Source organism: Dipteris shenzhenensis, chromosome 24 (assembly GCF_047967505.1).
Source record: "Dipteris shenzhenensis isolate YYH24624 ecotype China chromosome 24, Dip_SZ_1.0, whole genome shotgun sequence".
In the NCBI taxonomy this organism is placed as follows: domain Eukaryota; kingdom Viridiplantae; phylum Streptophyta; class Polypodiopsida; order Gleicheniales; family Dipteridaceae; genus Dipteris; species Dipteris shenzhenensis.
Window position 1 is genome coordinate 19,683,374 of NC_141619.1, and position 23,447 is coordinate 19,706,820.

General features: G+C 40.8%; 1 protein-coding gene across 1 annotated transcript in view; it reads left to right on the forward strand.

The window, feature by feature from the left end:
* LEW3 (UDP-Glycosyltransferase superfamily protein) overlaps positions 1-16,133 on the forward strand; it is a 29,460-nt gene extending 13,327 nt beyond the window's left edge. The window contains exons 2-7 of the mRNA XM_087395766.1: positions 13,913-14,199; positions 14,312-14,498; positions 14,671-14,739; positions 14,876-15,090; positions 15,340-15,449; positions 15,770-16,133. Coding sequence (XP_087251892.1) covers positions 13,913-14,199; positions 14,312-14,498; positions 14,671-14,739; positions 14,876-15,090; positions 15,340-15,449; positions 15,770-16,035 — 1,134 coding nt within the window. The 3' untranslated portion in view covers positions 16,036-16,133. The remainder of the gene's footprint in view (positions 1-13,912; positions 14,200-14,311; positions 14,499-14,670; positions 14,740-14,875; positions 15,091-15,339; positions 15,450-15,769) is intronic.
* The last annotated feature ends 7,314 nt before the right edge of the window (positions 16,134-23,447 follow it).

Here is a 23,447-nt window from a genome sequence, read left to right on the forward strand (position 1 = left end):
ACATCCCTAGGAAGGATCTCAGCTCATGTATGTTTTTGGGTATTGGCCATTCAATTATGGCCTTGACCTTTTTAGAGTCAACCCGAATTCCCTCGGCAGACACAATGTGTCCCAAATACTCTATTTCTGTCTTGAAAAACTCACTCTTCTTGATATTTAGGAACAATCGATCCTTCCTTAGGAGCTCCATCACCTTAGCAAGGTGATCCTTATGCTCTTCCTCATTCTGGCTGAACACTAAAATGTCATCAAAAAAGACTATGACAAATTTTCCCAAGTAGGGTCGCAAAACCCTTCTCATCAGCCTACTAAAAGTGGCTGGAGCATTAGTTAGGCCAAAAGGCATGACCAAAAACTCATAATGTCCAGTGAGAGTGCGAAAAGCTGTCTTATGTTCATGCCCAGCTTTCATACGAAGTTGATGATAACCAGATTTCAAATCCAATTTGCTAAAAACTTTAGCACCTTTAAGCATATCCAATAAATCATCCACTCTTGGAATCGGATACCGGTTCTTAATCGTAAGTTTATTCAAAGCACGGTAATCTATACACATACGATATGATTCATCCTTCTTCTTAACCAATAATACAGGTGCTCCAAATGGAGAACTGCTTGGTCGAATCAGGCCTTTTTGCAACAGATCTTCAATTTGTTTTTCTACCTCCTCCATTTCTATCCTGTTCATCCTATATGGGGCTCTACATGGAGGGGAAGCTCCTGGCTCTAAGTCTATGGCATGATCATCTTCTCTCTCCATGGGCAATTCGAATGAGTCATCTCTTGAAAATCGATCCTCATAAGCTCTAAGGAACTCATTTCTCTTCCGATCTTCTTTTGAGATATGAAGATCTCGTGAATCCCGTATATACACAAGATTACAATCTACCCCTCTTTTTACCAATCTTTTGGCTTGGGTAGGAGTAATCAATGGAATTGTATACACGTCCCGATCCCCTACGATCCTTATGTTTTCATCCTTATGTACAAAGCAACAATGATGAGTATGAGGATGAATAGCAGGGTTAAAATCATACCGCCATGGTTTACCTAGTATCATGTCAACGTCTTGTAAAGGGGCTACTAGAAAATCCCTTCGATCTCTATATTTTTGTATACGAAAAGGAATATTTCGTACTATGGATGTGTCTTCTTCATTGTGTCCCCTAAAAGCTCCTGAAAGCGACATGTTTTTTATAGGTTCTGGTTTAAGATGGAGTAATTTTGCCAATCTATCACTTACTAAGTCATAATTACATCCATCATCTAGGAGAACCACTATTCTCTGTCCATTCACGAATCCATACACCTTAAAAAGATCATGAGGCCCAAAGGTATTGGCTGAATGGATAGCATTCACTATTGGCTCAATAGTCACAGTAGATTTCGAGGGTGACAAGGTAGAAGCCTCACCCTCCTGCTTGGATGCCTTGGCTTTCCCTTTTACTGAATTCGTCTTGGCAATCTTAGCCAAGAAAACGGGACACTTATGCCATACGTGCCCTGGCTTATGTTTCTTACAACCGAAACATTTTCCTTCCTTAATCAACTTCCTCTTCTCTTCGTCAGTCATAGAAGGAAATGGCACCCATCCAGGACGTGATTGGCTATTCACATTCCTTACAAGAGCTTTACCCTTCCCTTTATTATTCTTAAACCGGTTTGGTTTCCTAAAAGTGGGTATATTATTGGTCTTAGATGATGACCCATACTCCTTATTGAAGGGTTTACGAGGATTCAATTTTCTCTCGGCTATTTCAGCCAGCTTAGTGAGGTCCTTAAGCGTGGTCGGGTTAAACATTTCAACCTCGTACCTTACTTTTGGGCTTAAAGCTGCTAAATACTTCTTTCTCCTATCTTCCTCACTCTTTTCGGGTAACTCTAGAGAGAGTTTCCAAAATCTGGCTGTAAAATCTGCATTACTCTCATTATCGAACTGCCTAAACCTCTCCCAACGAAAGGTTAGGTTCTCTTCATGCCTCGGTGGCATGAAAGTGGTTTTTAGTTGCTCCACAAATTTAGCCCATTCATGAATAGGCTCTTTTCCTGTTTGTGACAAGGACCACCACATTAGAGCATCCTTCTGCAGATGCAATGTGGCAAGAGCAAGCTTCTCTTGCTCGGTCTTGTCTTGATGGGCAAAGTATAGCTCAAAATGACGAATCCAATTGAGGATTTTGTCAGCCTCCCTTGCCCCATCATATTTGGGGAACTCAATTCTCTCTCGCGGTTGGAATTTGGACCTCTTAGAAGGGTTACTCAACTCTTCATCCCCGAAGTTTAAAGTCCTCTTAGTCCCTAATCTTGTCATAATGGACTGCTCAATCATATTGCTAAGCTGGAAAACCAGCTTATCAACAGGAGTCTCCTCTCTTCCTCTTGCACTTGGATTAGAATCCATGTGTATTGGGTTTTGAGTTAAAGGCGTGAACTTATCACCTTGTTCTTGGCTGGTCTCATTTCTTCTTTCATTACGAAAGGAGAACTCCCTATCAATAGGTTCTTGAAGGAGAGACTGCTGTAAATCTATTTGTGGGTTATCATACTCAAGATGTGTATAACTCTCACCTAATCCATCCTCTTCAAGAGGGGGTGAAGGTGTTCTTTCTCTCTCTCCTTGGGGTAATGGAGGAAAAGGAATAAGTTCATTGTTATATGTCCCTTCCCCTTCCATTCTTTCCTTTTATTAATACAAGAGAGAAAATGTCTTGCTGTAATTTCAAAAAAGAAGGTTTATTTTACAGCAAACTTCAAGTGTTCTAGAGGTGGTGGTACTTATCCGACTCCCGCTTCGTTTGTGTTGAGAAGACACTTAAAATGACCTCCTTTCCCTTCTCTTTGAAGCTTTTCTTCTTGTATTTCTGCTGTAAACTGGTACGCTCCGTTTGGGCTACTTGTTTTGAGCGGATTGGAGCTCTAGATACCGTTATAGGGGTTACTTGATGGGTGGATCACTCCCTTAAAATCTTATTCCGATCCGACTTCCGGTTGGGTAGAACGGGAATCCCTTTTTCTCACGGTTTAAGGGTACATTCACATGGGGGGCGGGGGGGGGGGAAGAGAACACCCCGTTCGCCGTTCACCGTTGAAGGCCAAAATTTTTCAGAAAAATCCCTTGTCTCAGAACCTCGAGATCGGTCAGTCGTGATCCTTTTCCGCCAACCTCTCTTGCGACTTCCGTCGTTCGCAACTGTCGCCCTCTTCTCGTCCCGCTCGTGGATCGTCGCCGCTCTGATACCAAATGTGAAGATCCACACTTTTCGAAAATGCAAATGTGTGCAATGCATGCAGAATTTGAATGCCGATTGGCCCTCCAATGGGGAAGAGCGCCCTCGTGAGAGTACTTGTTTCTTTTTCGACCTACATGCCAGGTGGGAGAGAGAGATGACGGATGAATGCAATGTGGTAGAAAGAATGCTACGTGAGATTCACAATGAAAGGGTGATACCCTTTCATTAATGTCCCTTGAGATCACTCAAGTTCCATCTTCCCATTTACACCTACCCTTAGCCTATGACCCATGCACCTACCATTCAATGCACTCTAATGCACCCTTTCCCTTTCCTATTGCCCCTAGGACCTAGACACGTGTGTGCACATCTTTATTACTAATCATTGGCCAATGTTACATCGTTTTGGCGGTACTATTTACACCGCTTGATCGATCATAAATACAAACATATAACCGCACCATCAAATTGGCGCCTAACAATAATAAAGTTCTAATGACTATTAATTAACTAAATAATCATTTCTCTTGTCATGACACACACAGTATGAGATATATAGCTCATTCGATATGTTTAAAATATTAGGTTGAGTACTATAGGAGAGATAATGTACATCACATAGCATGAGCTATATGGCTCATTCAGTTGGTTTGAAAGAATAGATTCAATGCTATATAGTAGAGATAATGTGCATAGCACATAGCATGAGCTATATAGCCCATTTAACATGCTTAAAATATAAGATTAAGTACTATATAGTAGAGATAATGTACATCACACGAGCTATATAGCTCATTTAGTAGGCTTGAAAGAATAGATTGAGTGCTATATAACATAGATAATGTACATAGAACACAGTATGAGCTATATAGCTCTTTACATTATGTTTGGAAGAATAGGTTGAGTGCTATAGAGCATCAGATAATGTACGTAGCACATAGCATGAGCTATATAGCTCATTTAGCATGCTTGAAATATTAGATTAAGTACTATATAGCAGAGATAATGTACAACACTGTGCTATATAGCTCATTCAATAGGCTTGAAAGAATAGATTGAGTGTTATATAGCATAGATAATGTACTTAGCACACAGTATGAGCTATATAGGTACACTATGTTTGGAAGAATAGATTGCGTGCTATATAGCATGGGATAATAACACTTATTTCATTAATTTTGGACTTGTCAATGTACAAATTCATTTTAATAGGTACTTTTGGACTAGTTTATGGATAAAATTTAAGGAAAAACTCACGCTTCAAAACACATAAAAACATAAAAAAAAGGAATTTTTAAGAGTGTTTTGAAGGAAATAAAATCAAAATTATACAAACGTAACAAAGATAAGCTACACCAAAAGATAAGAAACAGTACGTAACTTCTTACATAGACTGGTGCACGGTCCCGATTCATTTTTATACTTAAATTTCTATTGACAAAATCTACTTTATGAAAATATCATTCCAAAACCAAAAGATGACACTACCCTTTTGAAATAAAGAGTTTGCAAAAACTAAGAAATGTAATTCTTACATTACTCTATATTGTAGAAATCCTAGTATAATTTTTCATTTTAAAGAATCTTCATTTAAAAGTTTAAGGAAAGAGATAATGGTTTTGTCTAAGTGACAAAACCCTATCTAATCAGTAACCGTAGTTAGAGATTAGACCGTGGTTAGGGGGAAAAACCTCTAAGAGGGAAAAGTGCCCCTAACTCACTTATTACATTACATTGGCCACTGCCTAGAATATATTAATAATTCTAATAGTCTTTACTATAAAGTCAGTTCCAAGAAGATAATGCTTCCAAATATTTAAAGCATGAATAACTGCTAGCATGTCTTTCTCATAAACACCCAAAAGCATCTCAGCATCTTGCAGCCTCCTGCTTTCATAAGCTATAACCCGACCTTCTTGATGGAGGGTTATTCACACACTCTCCACATGCACGCAGTCCACGTCAAACGGTTTCTGTAAATGTGGAACAATGAGAATAGGCTCAATCTCGTTAGCTTTTCTTGCATTAAAAGCTGTCCTTTGTCTTTCTCCCCACCTGAAAACTACATTTTTCTTGGTCAAGTCATGTGGGGGGGCTGCCATATCAGCAAAGTGTCGAATGAAGGGTCTGTAATAGGAACAAAGCCCAAGAAAGCTGTGTACTTCATGTACCGAGGTGAGCTCTGGTCATTCGTGTATAGCTTTAATCTTGGCTGGATCCATCCTAATCCCTTCCTTGGAAATAATGTGTCCAAGATAATGAATCTCATCAAGAAAGAATTCACTCTTTTTGGCATTAATAAAAAGTTTATGATTTCTTAGTTCTTGAAACACAATAGCCAAGTGCTCTTCTTCTGTCTTATAAAAGACCAAAATATCATCAAAGAAAGTGCTTGTAGGATCTGAAGATTTTGTCCATCATACCATTGAAAGTGGCTGGTGCATTGGTAAGCCCAAAAGGCATCACCAAAAACTCGTAACGTTCAAAAGTGGTCCGAAAAGCTATCTTATGGACATGTTGTGGGTGGATCCTTATTTGGTGATATCAACTTTTTAAATCAATATGGCTGAAAATCATGGCCCCTTTCAGTCTGTCCAAAATATAATCTATGTGAGGGATTGGAAACCTGTTCTTGATTGTCATTTTATTAAGAGCTCTATAATCCACACACATATGATAAGAGCCATCCTTCTTTTGAACTAAGAGCACTGGTGAAAAAAGGGGTGAGGAACTGGGCTTGATAAGTCCTTTGGAGAGCAAATCTTGTACCTGTGCCATGATTTCTTCAGTCTTGGCTGCGCTCACACGATAAGGTGGTCGATTCAGGGGCTCACTTTGTGGAAGGAGCTCTATAACATGATCTTCTGGTTGTTCTGGAGGAAGCTCTCCTTGTACAGAATCGGAAAAACAATCTTTGAAAGATTCTAGAAACTGAAAATTTTCTTTTTCTAAAGGACATATTCCCACTTGAGGTTAACCCTCTTTCTCTTTAACAAAGACCATATACGCAGAAATTGCAGACTTTATTGATTTAGCAATGGAAATATTTGATACAACTGGAATGGTCTCGCCTTTTCACTTGGCAAAAATCTTGTGTTGCTTATTCCGATGTACAAAACTGAGAGTTCTTGCTTTAGAATCAAGAACTACCTCCTTTCTATGGATACACGGCATACTCAAAATAGCATCATAATGCTTGAGAGGTTGAAACATAAAACTCTTCGTGGTCTACATAGTCTTGTACATGAATTCTGAGCTTTCCAATCAAAGGTGTGACTTTGACTGGATCCCCTTCAAAAACATGCTCTGCATCCAAAGATAATCCCAATACTTACGTGTTAATTCCTAGCCTCAAAGCTAGGTCTTCTTAAATGAAATTATCGGTAGCTTTTGGATAAAAAAGAATTAAGGCATTCTGATCTCTAACTTTACCCCATGCGAGGCAAAGTTCTTGGTTTCCTGGTTCTGTGGTTTTGTCTAACATATCTGGGACGACTCTCGCCACAAGCTTTGGCGGTTCTCTTGGCGTTTTTTGCTCCCTTGGACCCACAGGCTTTTCGGGGCACTGGGCAGCCATATGCCCTTCTTTAACACAATGGAAACACTTACCCTCCTTTCGGAAGTTTTCAATTTGTTTAGGAGTAAACTTTGACTTCCCTTTGAAGGGCTTAAATGGGCCCCTCAGCTTCTGAGGCAGAAATCTCTTAGAACCTTGGGTTGGTGCCACAACCCTCTTGCTAGTATCCACACCCTTTCCTTTTTTTGCCATAGTGTGAAGGAGGTATTCCCTTAATAGTTCAACCACGGAAGCTGAATGCATCAAATCTCGGAGCTTCGTCTTCTTTGAATCAATGCTTACTTGAGTTCGTATGTTGGGAAGCAATTCCGCTCGATACTTCCAAAGCTTGGTCTTTTCTGAAATTTATTTGAAGGGTGTGATGTGAAGATAAGCTGTCCAAAACTTTTGATTATATGTCTCGATGGTGTCCGAGGCTTCCATGCACACACTTTCCTAGGCTGTATGAACATCATCAAAGAAATTCTTGGGCAAAAACTGCTCATAAAACTGCTTTTAAAAGTCTTTCCATGCCTTTGAAGCCTCTTTTGCAACTACAAGAGCTCCCCACCAAGCACTGGCACTGTTTGTCAGGTGAAGACTTACAATCTTTAACTTGGACTTCTCGCAATAGTGCCCCGCTAAGGGGTTGGGGGGGGTCCCAAACACTTGTCCTACATGCTCGGTAATGTAGGACGTGTGATTTAGTTTTCCCCATGTCCTCTTTTTGTAAGGTTTCTTCAATGTTTCATAGGCATTTAGGCCTTCAATCTTTGATTTTAAACAAAATCTATTTTGAAATTGCGCCTTCTAGTGCTCCTTTGGAATAAAATGTTTGCCTTTTCGAGCCCTTCGACACAGTACCTCAACTTTGAAAAGCCCCAAATTGAATTCATTACTCTATTTACTAAAAATTATATTAAAGAAAATTTAAGCTGCAATTGAGCTCTCATGCATCACCCAAGTTATGTGTAGTCCTAATGCCTCTTCATGTCTTAGGGGAGAAGCTTGTTATCGCAAAACCTTGGCTAGTTCATTTAGTGGCCATTGGCTAAACACTGTAGGTCGGGCAATTGATCCTTGTCAAGCATGTGGAACTTAATACTCCTTAAGACCTTCCTTAGTGCCTTCTTCCCATTGAACTTGATTTTATGGTGAAGTATTATGCCACTGAGTAAAAATAGTAAGTGATTATTCCAGGGCCAATTTAATTCCTTCTTTCAAGGTGGACTAGGCCACCTCCTTTGGCGAATCATTTCGCCCAAAGTGCCTTATGAATCACACCTTCATCACTTTGGTAGAGTAAACTGCAAAGTGCATTAAATTTAAGTCAAAAAATAATCTTAAAAACATGTACAAGGACCTAGGGCTATCAAACGGGTTAGATTTAGGTGGTCCCATAAAAGCATGACCTAGCCTTAATACACCGAATCCACTGGAATGTGCCATTAAATGTGCAATCAGTACACAGTCTTGGCGAGGTTTCCCCTAAGAGGGCTATAACCCGAGCCTTGCCACCTTATGGGTTGTGTTGGTATTTATCCATCAATTGTAGGGTATCGACTCACACCCCAAAATTTGTCAGAACCGTGCTTATGCGGAAGCTTATTTCCGATGATTTATTTGATTAGAACAAGTAATTAGAACAATGAACTGAAAATTAATACCACCACACATCATCCATCACACAATAGTCTTACAATAGAAAACAACTGAAAGAATGGAACATGAGTATTGGGTGCGAGCGAGGGTCACCCCTTGCCAAAGCTAAAACACTTGCATATTTCCGTATTCTAGTAATGCTGAATCTTAATATAATAGTATTCTAGAACTTAGAATGTAGCCTCTAAAATCCTAGGAGACATACATATGAAACCAATCCTTTATGAGCATAGGAGGTAGTTACAATGCTTCATATGTAGAATAAAAAACAAAAGATGTAGCCTGTGTAGCCAAACGTGGTGATATCCCTGGGTTCTTTGTCAGATGCCAAAGACTCAGCCAAAAGAGCAGGCTGAAATCAAAGTCCTTATGCTCTCTTCATCCTCATAACATGAAGACATTGGCACCATCACTTCCCACATTAGAAGAGTTAGGAACTCAAACCCACAATCGAAATCTAGTGTAAAACACTGAGAAATCTTCCCAGAAATTGTTCCAACAGCCTCAATGCATAACGAACAATGAATTCATCACCCAATTGATGCCAAATGGTATCGAATCCCAAGATTATTAATCCAACAATGTCTTGAAAGTGTTTCGACATGTTAAGTTAGGAATAGAAATTTGGCTCCCAGAAGTGAAAAACGTCAACTAGAAGGAAGATTTTGCCAAATAAAAACACTGAAACAAGGGCCTGGATCCAATTGGAATTGATTTGGGACTGTTTCTGGCAAATCATAATTTGCTTGGGTGCTATTTTCGTGAACTTTTCTGAGTTTTCTTGTCTCTTTTTACTTTGCTCAAATGGCATAGCATAATCCAAATGATGTCTTTTAGATGCTTGCCTAGGAGGATAGGTTGGATGGAACCGACTATTATCTTTTGAGCTTTATGGTTCGTAATCTTTTGGTTGCCAAGGGCCTATGAGACTATGTCACAGGTGACGAAATCCGCCATGGTTCTATTGCACAAGCTACTCCTCGACAACAAGGGGGGTTGCGGTCGTGGGGAACAAGGACAGCAACAAGTTGCACGAGTTGAACAAGCACAAGCGCAAGCACATGTAGGTGTTACTCCTGAGTAGAGGAGGTGGGATACTCGTAATGCCTAGGCAACATCTTTGATTTCACTTAATGTAAAGAGGTTTATAATTCCTCATATTAGGTCCTGCTTGACTTCAAAAGCAGCTTGCGATATTTTGCAAAACATGTATAAAGGTTGAAATGAGGCTAGACTGTCATTTCTATGCAGGGAGCTTGATGAGGTGCATATAGGAACATGTCACTAGAATTCAAGATTTGCTTGAGCAACTCTTGAATATTGATGAGTTTATTCTAGATGCACAGCTTGTTTCCACTATGTTGGACTCCTTATCCGAGTCATGTCTTTCTTTTTTAACATCACTCAATCTATCAATGAGGGAAAATCGGAATCCTTTCACTTTTCAAGAGTTGGTAGGAGTCTTATTGCAAGAGGGAGCAGACTTGAAAGAACATGTCATCACATTCTTGTAGTGGGGAGCTAGCGATTTCAGCCAAGGATAAGGGCAATAGAATGCTTCTAGACATGTAGGTCGGACGGACAAAAAGAATGCCATGAAGCTTTTAAAGGTAGATTCCATTACTTCAAGAAGCTGGGTCATCACACCAGTAAGTTCCCAGAGAGGCTTGCAAAGGAAAAGGAATCTAGTATGGCTGTTTTAGGTTCAGCCCATGATACAGGACGAGATGAATCTTCAGCCAACTATGTTGAGCATGATTGGGCATTTTTTACTTGTGGCTATGATGCCTCTTGGGCAGCAGTACTTTCAGCATGAATGAGGCGGCCCCGGTGCATCTCACCATATTACTTCAACCCAATTTGAATGCATCCGACCATGGTAGCAACCCAGTCTTACAGACCCTTTGTTCAGTATATGTCCAAGGCATTGACAAATTTGTAGGCTAAAAAAGGCATTAAACACTCATTAAACATCAGTGCTTCTGAGCATAATGGAGTGGCTGAATGGAAAAATCGGTTACTCATGGATATGGGAGATGCATGCTTAAGGCCAAAGTGCTACCACATAGTTTTGAATGGAAGCAATCATGTGCTCCGATCATATTTTGAATAGGTGTCCCATTAAGCAATCAAAGTGATTACACGTTATCAAGCTTGGTATGACCTAAAACCCGGTGTGGGTTATTTCCGTACGTTCTGTTGTGTAGCCTATGCACATGTGCCTTAGGAATTGCTAGGCAAGCTTGATGATAAGGTGAAAAAGTGCATTTTTATTGGCTACAGCTGTGAAAGCAGGCTCCTCGAGCTTGATATGCTAGGATTGATGCCTTTTATACAAGCTAGGGAATGCAGAATAGTCCACACGCAAGCACCCTTTGTCACAAAAGAAGGGACGGATTTGCTTGTTATTGTTCTGTATGTCAACTGGCTACAAAACTTGAAAAAATTGCAGATTTCAAGGCTGAACTACAGCGGACTTTTGACATGTCTGATTTGGGGCTGCTATTATTTGAGCATCCAATTTGTGCAATATGACCTTGGCATTGGGTTATTGCAGTCCGAATATATTGGAAAACTCTTGGAACGGTTCAGATTTCAGAATTGCAAGCCCATTTCCACTCTTGTGGAGCCAAGGATTAAGATGTCTGTTCATGAACCGTTTGATGCCACTGTATACAATCAAGCTGTAGGATGCCTCATTTACCTATGTAATACGCGGCCAAATATTCAGTATTCAGTGTCCCAGCTAAGCATGTTTATGCACAGCCCTAAGACTTCTCATTGGTAGGCTGTCAAGTGTGTCCAATATTTGCAAGGCACCGAGTATCTTGGTTTGTTATTTCTCGCGGGGGTGACTTCCATTTACATGCTTATAGAGATTCAGATTGGGCTGGTGACTTTGATACTTGGCAATCAACCAGTGGTAACTGTTTCTTTCTTGAAGCAAGAAACAGTCTACAGTTGCTACCTCATCTTGTGAGGCTAAGTACAGGACAGCCTTCACAACCACAATTGAGTCTTTGACCGAGGCGTTTGTTCGCTGGTCTTCATGCATCATTGTTGGAGCCTACTCCAATTCTCACTGACAGTCTAAGTGCCATTGCCATGGCGTGGAATCTTGTGTTTCGTGCCCGTACGAAACACATTGAAAGTCACTATCACTATGTCAAGGAGCGGTTACATGCACGGGATATCAGCTTATGCAACAGAATGTGGTGGATCTTCTCACCAAAGCATGACCTCATCCAAAGTTTGAGGCTTTTCGCAAAGCTTTGAACTTATTTCCGTTTGGTGATTGATATTTATCTCGTACATTGTGACATTGTCATTGCAGGGGGTGCTAGAAATATTCACATTTCCTAAGGCAATGGCCAATGTTATGTAATAAGGGGCTAGGGGCACTTTTTCCCTTTATTAAGTTTTTTTTCCCCAACTTCCATTGGAGGTTGAGTTTGTGGTGAGTTAGTCACGACACATGTTTTGAACCTAGTTAGGGTCCATCCTTAGGGTTTGTCTTTGTGACTACCCTAGTCTTGTACTTCATTCTTGTTGCTACAGTTTCATTTCAGCTTTAATTGTCCCGTGTTCTCTGCTTTAATTTCCAATAGCGTTTGCATGACCCCGGGTCGTGCAAACTCTTACGGCAGCCACTACGCGCATATGTGTGTTTGTGTGTGCTTGTATACACGTGTGTGTGCGCGCGTGCTTTCACTTTAAAAAAAAAAGGTGTGTGTGTGTGTGTGTGTGTGTGTGGGGTAGTTCAAGAGCTTGTGGTAGTTCATGAGTTTGTAAAAGTCCAAGAGTCCAAGGGTGGTACTCCAAGAGGTAGTGATAGTCTAAGAGTCTAAGGGTGGCATGTGGCATAGTGCGAGAGCGCATGGTAGTCTAGGAGTCCAAGGATGGTAGTCCAAGAGCCCATGGTAGTCTAAGAGTCCAAGGGTGCTAGTCCAAGAGCTTGTGGTAGTTCAAGGGTGTTAGTCCAAGAGCCCGTGGTATGTAATAGTCCAAGGTGGGTGGTCCAAGAGCCCGTGGTATGTAATAGTCCAAGAGATTGTGGTAATTCACGAGATCGTAACAGTCCAAAAGACCAAGGGTGGTAATACAAGAGGTAATGTAGTCCAAGAGTCCAAGGGTTGCACTTGGCAGCATTTCCTAGGCTCTTCTCCTCCAAGCTGCCACGTGGGAAAAGCCTTTTTTTTTTTTTGCCGTGGGTAATTGGTAGAATGGATAAATGGAAGTAAGGTATCAAAGAATAGTCCGTAAATGTAGTTGATAAAAAATGTAAGTTTGATACATCCTTTATGTTCACCAAAGAGCAACCTTGCTCAAGTTCCCTACATAGAGCATAAAAGTTCCTTGAAGTGATCTCCCCAGAAGCTTATCTCGAACCCCAATTCACTTGCTCATATGCCTGTTGGAAGCCCAGCAAAAAATCCAACAAGAGGCTGCTCTTGTTGCTGTGATGAAGCACCATCGTGTGTGCTATGTTCTTGCCTTTCGGAACAAGCCAGGTCAAACACAATAAAGGGAGGAGGGCATCCTCATGCTGTCGAAAATCTCCTGCAAGGCAAGTGTGGGCTCGATCAAGATGATGTCTAGAGTTGGTTGAAGAGAGCTAGAGCCAGCCTGTCTCCCCTAAGTCACTGGTCCTCCTTATGTGTAAACGGCGCCTCCATCCTGTGCATCATTGCTGGCCTGACTACTGAGCGCTTCTAAGTCTAGTGCTCTGCCCACCTGCCTCAAGTTGTGGGAAAGCCTCCTCTGTCTGAAAAAGTGCACTGTAGAAGGCTGTGATAATTTCGAAGTCCTGTTGGGGGTCCCTTTGCATCTTGCACAAAGTGTCCCACAATTGAATGTGAGTACCTTGTGGAGTTGGGACCCATGGTCTAAAAGAACTGGCGTGTTATCTGGTCTCTGTGCTGTGTTCACATGGCCCTGTTCAATTGGAACTTAGTGACTAATTTGAATACAAGCAGAGCAGTATGAACATCATAAAAGCAAATTGTGTACAAGAACATTGCATTATTTTTGGCCTGCCATATATGGAGGCCTAAGTAAAGCCGATGGCATTGAGAAGCTCATTTTTTTGAGGGATTTGAGCCACTTGGTAGAAATCTAGAGTCTCCTCTCTCTCCACATTTTTAGCCCCCTCCTCTCCTCTTCTCTCTCTCTCTCTCTCTCTCTCTCTCTCTCTCTCTCCACCCCTCCCTCCAAGTCCGGACTCCCTCTCTTTCTTCCTCCTCTTGGGCAGGCCTATTGAATGATACATATCATTCATCTTGTTTAACTAGAATTTGTGGTGGGGGGTGTTGTGCTTGGTTAACTTCTCAAAATTGTCTAATTACTTGACATGGATAGCAAGACATATATACTGTATGGAGGGCTTATGTTTTAAAAAAAATGCTCTGTTTGTGGCATCCCTAACTTTGACATTTTTTATTGTTTTTTATTGAACATTCCTCAGGTGGTTAGGTTACGGAAAAGATATTGGGTGGAACCCACAACTTTTCCCCATTTCACACTTATAGGACAGAGTTTGGGCTCTCTACTGCTTGGAATGGAGGCCCTTAACAAGTTCACACCCCTAATATTCTTTGACACAAGTGGCTATGCTTTCACTTATCCACTCGCCCGTGCTTTTGGCTGTAAGGTTGTTTGCTACACACATTACCCTACAATCAGTACTGACATGCTTGCAAGGGTTCTTGGCCGCACATCAGCATACAACAACAACATTCTAATTGCTAGAAGGCAAGTATCAGATCTGTTTTTGGCTCTCGTAAGCTGTCGAAGTGCGAACTTACACAGCTGACAGTGGCGACATATGGTATACTTACTAACCATCCTTTTGTTCAGCATGCAGCCTGCTTCTTTCTTACATGAAGGCCATGTATTACAAGGTCATGGCATTGCTATACGGACTTGTTGGCCGCTGTGCACATTTGGCGATGGTAAACTCTTCTTGGACTCAGTCTCATATTGAAAAATTATGGAAGGCTTCAGGACGAATAGTACGCATTTATCCTCCTTGTGATACTCATACTCTTCAGGTAAGATGCACAGTTAACATTTCGCTGGAAAGGTATAGGCTTTCTTGCTTTGATTATCCCTGTTTCTTCGGATTTTGATGATCAAGCTGTAGTTTCGGTTGAGCTTTTCCTTGCTGAATGCATGGTGGCACATGGTACTCTATTAACTCTTGAAAAGATTTGGAACAAGCAGGCCCTTCCATTAAGGAGGAACACAGACAGCACATTTTTCATTTCTGTTGCTCAGTTCAGACCAGAAAAGGTGCATCCTTTTCATAGCGTTTCAAGCCTTGGAATCTAGCATGTCCAATGTTGTGAGCATGGGGCAAATTTGGTGTGCAAGCATTTGCATAACTTTTCGTCTTTTGGCACCAATTAGCGTGTGTCTTGTTATGTAGGCACATAGTTTACAGCTAGAGGCATTTGCGAAACTTGTGAAAAGGCTGAATGCAGATTCCTTTTATCAAAGGAATGGCAGTGGTAATGTACGATTGAAACTGGTGGGAAGCTGCCGTCACAAGGAAGACGAGGACCGAGTGCAGAAGTTGAAGGTCATGTGCTCTGACCTAGGCATTGAAGAACAAGTAGATTTCCTCATAAATTTGGCATACAGGTAAAAAGCTCATAGAATGGCGCAAGAGGAATATTGTTATCACCATGTCATGAACTGCTCAGTTGGTGCAACTTGCTGGATATACCTTGAAATGAAATAATTACTTGTGAAGATGTATGGCAGTTGTGTCCATTGGCCCTGACAAAGAATAAGATCAATTGAATTTAGTAATGTTCGTGAATGACTCTACAAACTATCTCAAAGGTGTCCTAGAACTTACGATTCGGTTATGTTTTGTTTGTCAAGCAGGGAGCTGGTTGAGTTGCTGGGAGGAGCCATAGCTGGTTTACACTCTATGATAGACGAGCACTTTGGGATAGTTGTTGTGGAGTACATGGCAGCCGGTGCCATACCTATAGGTCTCTTTTCTTACTTGGCCTTTTCTGAACTGTTTTCTTATGGTCAGCATTCAAGGTATGCACGGCTTTGATATTTCATTGGAGTAGGGTGCATGCTCATGCAGATGTTTAAATTCACAGAATCCTACACTCCGCAGAAATGAAATCAGGACAGAAATCTACATGCCTTACCATGTCACGCACGTCCATCCATGTATACACAGGCACAAAGAGAGAGAGAGAGAGAGAGAGAGAGAGAGAGAGAGAGAGGATGCGTACAAAGTTTTTGATGGACTTGGATTTCAACCTGCAATTTGATGGACTGGGATTTTAACCTGCAGCTCACAATTCTGCTGGACCAAGGATGGACATTGTCCTTGAACAGGAAGGACAAAAGACAGGGTTTCTCGCAGCATCTGCTGATGAGTATGCAGAGGCTATGAGCACGGTGCTTACTATGCCAGAAGATGAGCGAATACAAATGGCTACAGCAGCAAGGAAACAAGCTATTTCTTTCTCCGAGGATAGGTTTGATCGGGACTTTAAAAGAGCCATGTCTTCAATATTTTGCCAAATTACAAAAAAACATTCAGCTGTAAAGGCTTGAACACTCTGCACAATGAGACCTATATGTAGTTCTCCACTCCTTTGAAATGTAGGGAGTATTAGTTTTGGGGTTTTAACACTCCTGAAAACCAGCCATCTGGATTTGATCATCTTTTCCCTTATCATGAGGGTGTGGATATTCTCCTTGGATTGTTCTACCTTTTGTTGGCTCCTCCATCCGAATCCTTTGTATGGTTCAACAGTTTATATGTTACTCACTACCCCTTAATACCTCTAGGTTAGCCCTCCACCTCTGGGAGTGCTTGTGACTCGATCATGGGGGATTCGCTTGGAAATTTCCATTTTGTTGGACTAGTGGCTCATAAGTTGACTCATTTATTATGATTGTGCAAGCTGATGTGGACATGGAACTGTAGAGGCCTAAATCTTATCTACCATGTGGACAAATTAAGAACAATCTCCAAGTCATGCTGGTTTTTTAGTTTCAAAACATACACATTTACAGAATTAGTCAAAATCTCAGTCGGTATTCTAGTTGATTTTTTCAATTTTAGCAAAATACACGAAAGGACGCTAGCACTGTTGTGAAAGGAGAAGCTTCTGAAAAATAAGATGGCGTGAAGAGAGGGAGTCGACCGTGGTGGTATGCTTCTGGAGCTGTGGAGAGAGGAAGACGACATCGAGTCTTCTATTGCTTGCTGGCTTTGAGTCGTGGCTTGCTTGGTTGTAGTTGTCAGCGATGAGTCTTATTGCATGTGAGTTGTTGGTCGTTGCAATTGAGCCTTATTGTTGTCACTCATGTTGTTACTTGGCTTCTTGTTGCTAGTATTGCCTTGCTTTTGTCATTCATCTATAGTTGTATTGCTGGCATCTGCGTCTGAGCATCGACACTTACTATTGTATATGCTCTGAGTTAGTCACGTTTGTGTCTTCTTGTGCTGCGTCTGGTCTCGCTAGTTTTGCTCTTCGCTGGCTTGCCGGCTTGTAGTAGTCAGTCTTGCTCGCTGAAAAGTGCTTGTGGTGTGGTTGCTATTGAAGTCATATGTTTACGATTAGCTGTTGTTCTCATCATTGACCATTGCTTGCTCTATGTCGTGCAACTGCGTGCTGAGCTACTAGCTGTGTGAGTGTCCTTGCTACTGTTGTAGTTGAGTATATCGTCTTGTTGCTTAGATCCATTCATTTATGCTTGTGTCACATTTGAGTCATCGATGTGTTAGGATTTGACTTTTATAGACTTTGCTTGGTATTTCTTGCGATTTGTCATCAAGACCCTCCGTTGGTGCAACCCCTTGGCCACCTCTTGCACCTTATCCTTTCCATGTTTCTTGATACTAGACTTATGCTTGATCTTCTATATTCATTTGGACCATATGACCTTGCATCGTGCCAATCTCAGAACCATATCCCAAGTCTAGTTTCTCTCATTGGATTCCATCTCAGTTTCAAGATTACTAGTCCGGGTTGTCCTTTAACTCTTTGATCAACATGACCTGAGGCATCATATCATAATTCACTGTAGGCATGTTTTAAAGTCTCCTTGACCTCCGCACCACCTTAAAACTAGTCTCTGCAATGTCGACATTCTTATAGCCTTCTACTCCTATACCAAAATAGTCTCCCCTTCTTAGTTGCTGAAGCTTCAATTGTCCCGATTGGATAAGAAATCACTTGATCTTGGATCTAGGTCTAGTATTGGAATTATAGTTGGTTCTTTGTGTAGTCCCAAGGATACTCTACTACTTGGGAGGCCACCTCTATTTGGTTCTCTTGAAAGACCACCCCCTAATTGATCACATCCTAAGTAGTCACCAGCTTTTGTGTCCCGATCGAATAACCTGTAGGCCTTGGATTCTTCACTATGGCCGAAGAAGATGCACTTTTGGCTCCTTCAATCCATCTTGGTCCTGTGTGTCCGTGTGGACATGAAACCAAGCATTAGAATCAAAGTAATTAATATGGGATTCATCCCTTTGTATACCTCCAAAGGAATCTTTTCTTCAATTGCCTTTGCTGTATTTTGCATTTGCATCTATCGACTCTTGCTACCTAGAATGAATGTTGAAGGTTCTTCCCTCTTAGTACATTCAAACCACTAAATTCTTTCATTACATCACCCCATTTTGTTGGGATGTCTAGTTGCCTCTCGATCAACTTATAGTACATGTCAAATTTTGTTGACGTGAACTTGCCCCCTCTATCCATTGGAAGCATCTCCAAGTTCTTGCTCTATATTTCTTAAACTTGTTGAAGGCCTGGGACTTCTTTTGTCATGTCATTGAAACATGAGGATGTATTGTGATATAGGCATGATATCTCATGGGCATCAACCCCCATAGATATTCGAGTGAACGACTTTGAGTGGTCTCATGGCTTGTGTCATGGCCACCATTGGCAATGAATCCCTTTGTTGCTTGACTTCCCATCCATGCCTTACATATTTTGTGACTATCTGGTGAATTCTGAAAGTCCAACCATTCGAGATTTTTGCATTGTGTCCAAAGCCAACTATCAGTATCATGCCAGAGCTTTGAGGCATCCTTATCATTATGAATAGGATAGATAGAGGACTTCCATCTCTACCACTCTAGCAATCACCGCTCTTGTGGATTTGGATTGAATCACATCATGTGCATTGAAAACTGCACTCATCCCATTTCTTGCTATGTTGGTTGAGAGATAGCAGCTTCTTGCATAGGTCAAGCATATATAGCGTCGTCCTTATGTCTTTCCATTTTGGAGTGGTCATCTTGAATGGTACTATTCTAATTTCCTTTATAGGATCGAATTCAACTTTGATTGTTACCCATAGTGACACGTGATTTGAAACCCACACCTCCGATGGTTTGAAACCATCCCTATGTCTTTAACATGTGCTTCCATGCACACTAATGCCTACCAACCTTCACCACCCAAAGTTATCACAAACACAAAACATCTTTCCATTACCCAGCAATGAACATATCTTCCTTGATGGCATTCACTAATTCTTTCTTCACATTGGCCAGCTTTGCCTTCACATTGGCCAACTTTACAACTTATAAAAGGTCTATGGTTAGTTGGATAATGCAACTTCTGAAGGATCTATAGTTAGCCAATCTTGGTTCTTGACCTAAATTCAGAGGAATCTGGCATGTGGGTCATGTCGCTCCATGATGATCATCCCCATGAGAGATGAACGGTATAAAATTATACCCTCCTAATCAACATATACCGTAGGCCTCTTGAGTCTCATACTGATAGGATGACTCAGCATGTGTGCCCTTAGATTGCAGGTAGCATATGTTGTGGGTTCTAATGAGTCTCTATATAGAAGACAATGTCTCGTCCATGTATGTTCGCTCTAACCACAAGGTTCCATTCTTGTTCCACATAGGATCGATCAAGGCATTAATCCTCAATGAACCCTCACCTACGGATGATCAAGAGTTGACCCTCATGTACCCACTACCCACTTCCCCTCCCTATAAGCAATACCCACTGTATGAGGCCTTGGCTCTTTTGTACTTATAGAAGAGTAAATTCCTCATCCATGTGAACCTATGGGTGGTCTCAAAGAGCTGCACAATTGTCAATATATGTGTTTTTGAAATGCATCACAAGAGGTTGATCCATAGTGGGGTCTTGCTTGAGTCTTGTTTGACCCAAAAATCTCCCACAATACTATGCTTTGGCACCCCCAAGGTGGAGGTCACAAAGGTGGTAGTGTCTAATATGATTGAGATGGCATGTGTAACTTGTAGACCCTGTTGTAAAGATCATTATTTGCTCTTTGTTGTTGCTCAAGTAATGCAACTAAAATGGTTACCTTTGTAGGCCCAGAGTTCACAACATCCACCCACTTTGATGTTTTAGCAATGACAATCTTCATTCGACAATCCTTCCCTCTACCATGGGATTGCTCCTTAGGTTTCCTCTCTTCGGCATTCCTTCCCTCTACCATGGGATTTCTCCTTAGGGTTACCTCTCTTCGGGATTGAGAATCATCCACCTCCTGATGGTGTAAGTGGTTACATTTAGCCAAGGTCACAACTAGATGAGATAGATGTGTGGTACACTAGAGGTTAAAGCACATAACCCCTATTACAATGCACTAGCACTGATAACTTTCGGGAAGTCAAGTATATCCTATGAAGTTGTCCACATGAATTTAGCAAATGTGTCGTCAAAGTATAGTAAACCACAAAACTACGTGTATCTTATCAAGGCCTCAAAGCTTTCTTGGCATTTAATTATTCAAGAAAATTCAAATAAGTTTATTAGGCTCATTAGAGGTCTTATTAGCCTACTTAGAAATGAATATTTTGTAATAACTAATCTTTTCAATAAATGAGATTAACCCACTCCGAGAGGCGGTCATGCAAGTCTTCTTAAGGATACTTTGGAAGTTTGGGATAAAAATGAGTTGTCTCGTCAACTCACAGCTATTTTGAACAAAATTTTAAGTATTACTTTTTATAGGAGATTGTAAACTCGTATTTTAGTTGTATTTTCCCCTTTTCTGGTCTAAATGCAAATATTTTTCTTGCAAAATAACTAAGGGGAGGAGTTCTAATTAAAGAATAATGGAGGGTAGGGGGCATTAAAGAGTGAGCTACATGAGATTGGGGAGGTGGGGAGGGACCACTTATGAAGGGGGATTAATGAGGAAGGGACATGTGAAAGTGGGAGGGGAAATAGTATTATGGTTATCATTAGAGATTTTATACTATTCTATAGCTTAGTGGTATAGCTCATGTGTGAAAAATATAATATTATGGGTTTGAATCTTTTCTTGAAACATTGGGGAAGAGCTATCCTCTCTTGAATTCCAAATATAATATGCACCCCTCTTAAACATAGGCTTAAAATATTAACCTATGAAAAAAATAAATTAACACATGGACAAACATAGGTTAAGATTTCATTTTTTGGTGAAAACTGCATGTTTATATTAATAAGTCAAAAAGATTACATGTGGTATAACTTTGCTAATGAAAATTGTTGACTTCAGCATAGATTTTCCACCAAACCATAGTTACATTACTCGCTTTTAACAACTATATCTAGCTTGAACCACTAGAGTATCTAATCTTACCACTACATAAAGTCTTCAGGAGTGGACCTTGGTGTATGGAATAAATAATTTACTGGTGAGGCACACTGGTTGGTGATGGATCCTTTTTAGCCAACCTAGTAGTCAACAAGGATGCTACTTTTTTCAATGCAAACAAAGCTGTTCTTTTGTATACCATTTCAATAATATTTCCCAAAGCCACAAAATGACTAGGTATAGAAGAGTAAGCCACTTAAGAAGATTTCCAATCAGTTGTTGTAGTAAGATTTAGAGAGAGAAACCCTTTAAAATGCACTAGGTACTATAAGCGTAGTAAACTTTATAATTGATAGGGCCACAAACTAATCAGCAAAACAAGGGTTTTGAATTTCCCAATTCAAAGATTAACAAATTGAGAGGCCAAAGGTTTGGGACCAGCTACATAAGAAGTTCGATGAGGAGCACATTGAGATAAAGAAGGAGAAACATCATCTCAATTCTCGTTTTTTGGTAGCCCTCCACAATGTTTACCAACGGGTTCCAAGTTTTAGTAGGCAAATCAACTTGCTACCTGGCCATAGTGACCTCCTTCTTGAGGTAGTCGTGGACTTGGTGGACCAAGCGATCATAATTCTTCAAATTATCACCTCGTTGGTGAAAGAATTCACCATGTTTCTAAAGAGCCTACTAGCTTGAAAAAGAAAGGATCTTTCTTGTCCATATCAAGAGAACATGCTGATGTTTCGATCTTATTGTATCACTTTCTTAATAATCCTCTCATATAGCACTTGCAATTCGTTGCTCCAAAAGATATTGCCTCATGCAAATACGTTGCCTTCACCAAGGAATGAAGAAAAAAACAAAGTTGTGTATCTGCAACTTCAAATGAGGAGATAGTGACCAAGGACTCAAAAGACAATCTGCCATGGCAACTGCAGAGAGGGAGAGCTTCTGCAACGATTTGCAGCCATCCAACACAAGCATCTGGTTCAAGCAATCAGACAAACTGATTGGCACAGATTTCTTGAAAGCCGGGATTTGATGCATGCAATGTATGAACCTCCAGACACGAGCAAGCATCTTGTAACCTGCCAAATATCTTTTGTGATAGACCCATAAATCTCCTTACCCCCGTTTGATTTATCCTCGTACCCATAACACGAATTTCTTCCTTCAATGGCTGGCTGACTCTAGAACTCCGTCTCCCTCCTTCGGATGCTTTAGAAGTTTCTTGGGTGCTGCATGATACAGCAACCCCTCGGCCGATGAGCATATCCTAGAAGTATTGAATGTAGATCTCCTTGTAAAGAGAGTCGCTTGTATGAATAAGTGTAGCTGCTTCTTTTTGACGCCTCTTTTTTTTTTGTTCCGTTGCACAACAGCAGCCTGCTGCTTTGGGTCTGTTGATGAGCTATTGCCGTTTCTACTACACTACACTCTCCTTCACTATCAAGATAAGTATAGCGTTGCTTGAAAACGTGAAAATAAGAACATTGCGCAGACTCTTTGCATAATATGTTTATTGTGCCTCACACAGAGATCACTACAAATAGTGAGCTGAATCTTGAAGGAGAAGATGCAAATCTTTCGCCTTTGTTGAAAAGTGCAAAGCCTCTAGAAGCCTTGCGCAATATCCTTCCCTAGCCTCTCAAACTATATTCTATTGATGAGGAGCTATTCTGACACTGTTGGGTTGGAAAGAGGGCAACGATTGTAGATCTGGTTTATGCAGACCAGCTTATAGACAATCCCAAATAGTGGCACACAACTCGATAGATGCTTTACTATGCGGGAAACGGAATCCGACTTTTAAAAAATTGAGCACTTGCTGGAAAAACTCAGCACATAAGTAGCACATGGTGACGATGGAGCTTGGTCAATAACATCACAAAGAATATGGTGGCAACAACCCGCTCTGATACCACTTGTAGGGAACTATGAGAATAGCTATGGAAGGTTGAAGATAAACATAGCTAAAAGATATGAAGCGATGAACACGAAATGCAATAGATAATCTCATTCAGAAAGAGAAGCCTCTAAATAGGCTGAATACAAAGGTAGATGACATCACACATGAGCTCAAGAGAGCATCTCGTGATCTCCATCACACCAACCATATCCTCAATCACACCTAACAAGGTTTCACTTTCCAACATTAATCACAAATTAAAGAATAAAAGGGTCATCATGCATGCATAGATGTACAAGTAGATACCTAGGCACTTCCCATATCCTACAAAGTCATGAATTGTCTACACGAAAATGACCCTAATCAAAATGTCATTGATATGCCTGAGAGCTCTATAAATATCAAAGATACTTATGTAGCTCCATAGAGTCCAGAGCTCCTCTATCAAAAGTGCCATGGACACATCCACATTGTTTGCCTTCTACTTTCCTAGCACACGAGGAGGGAA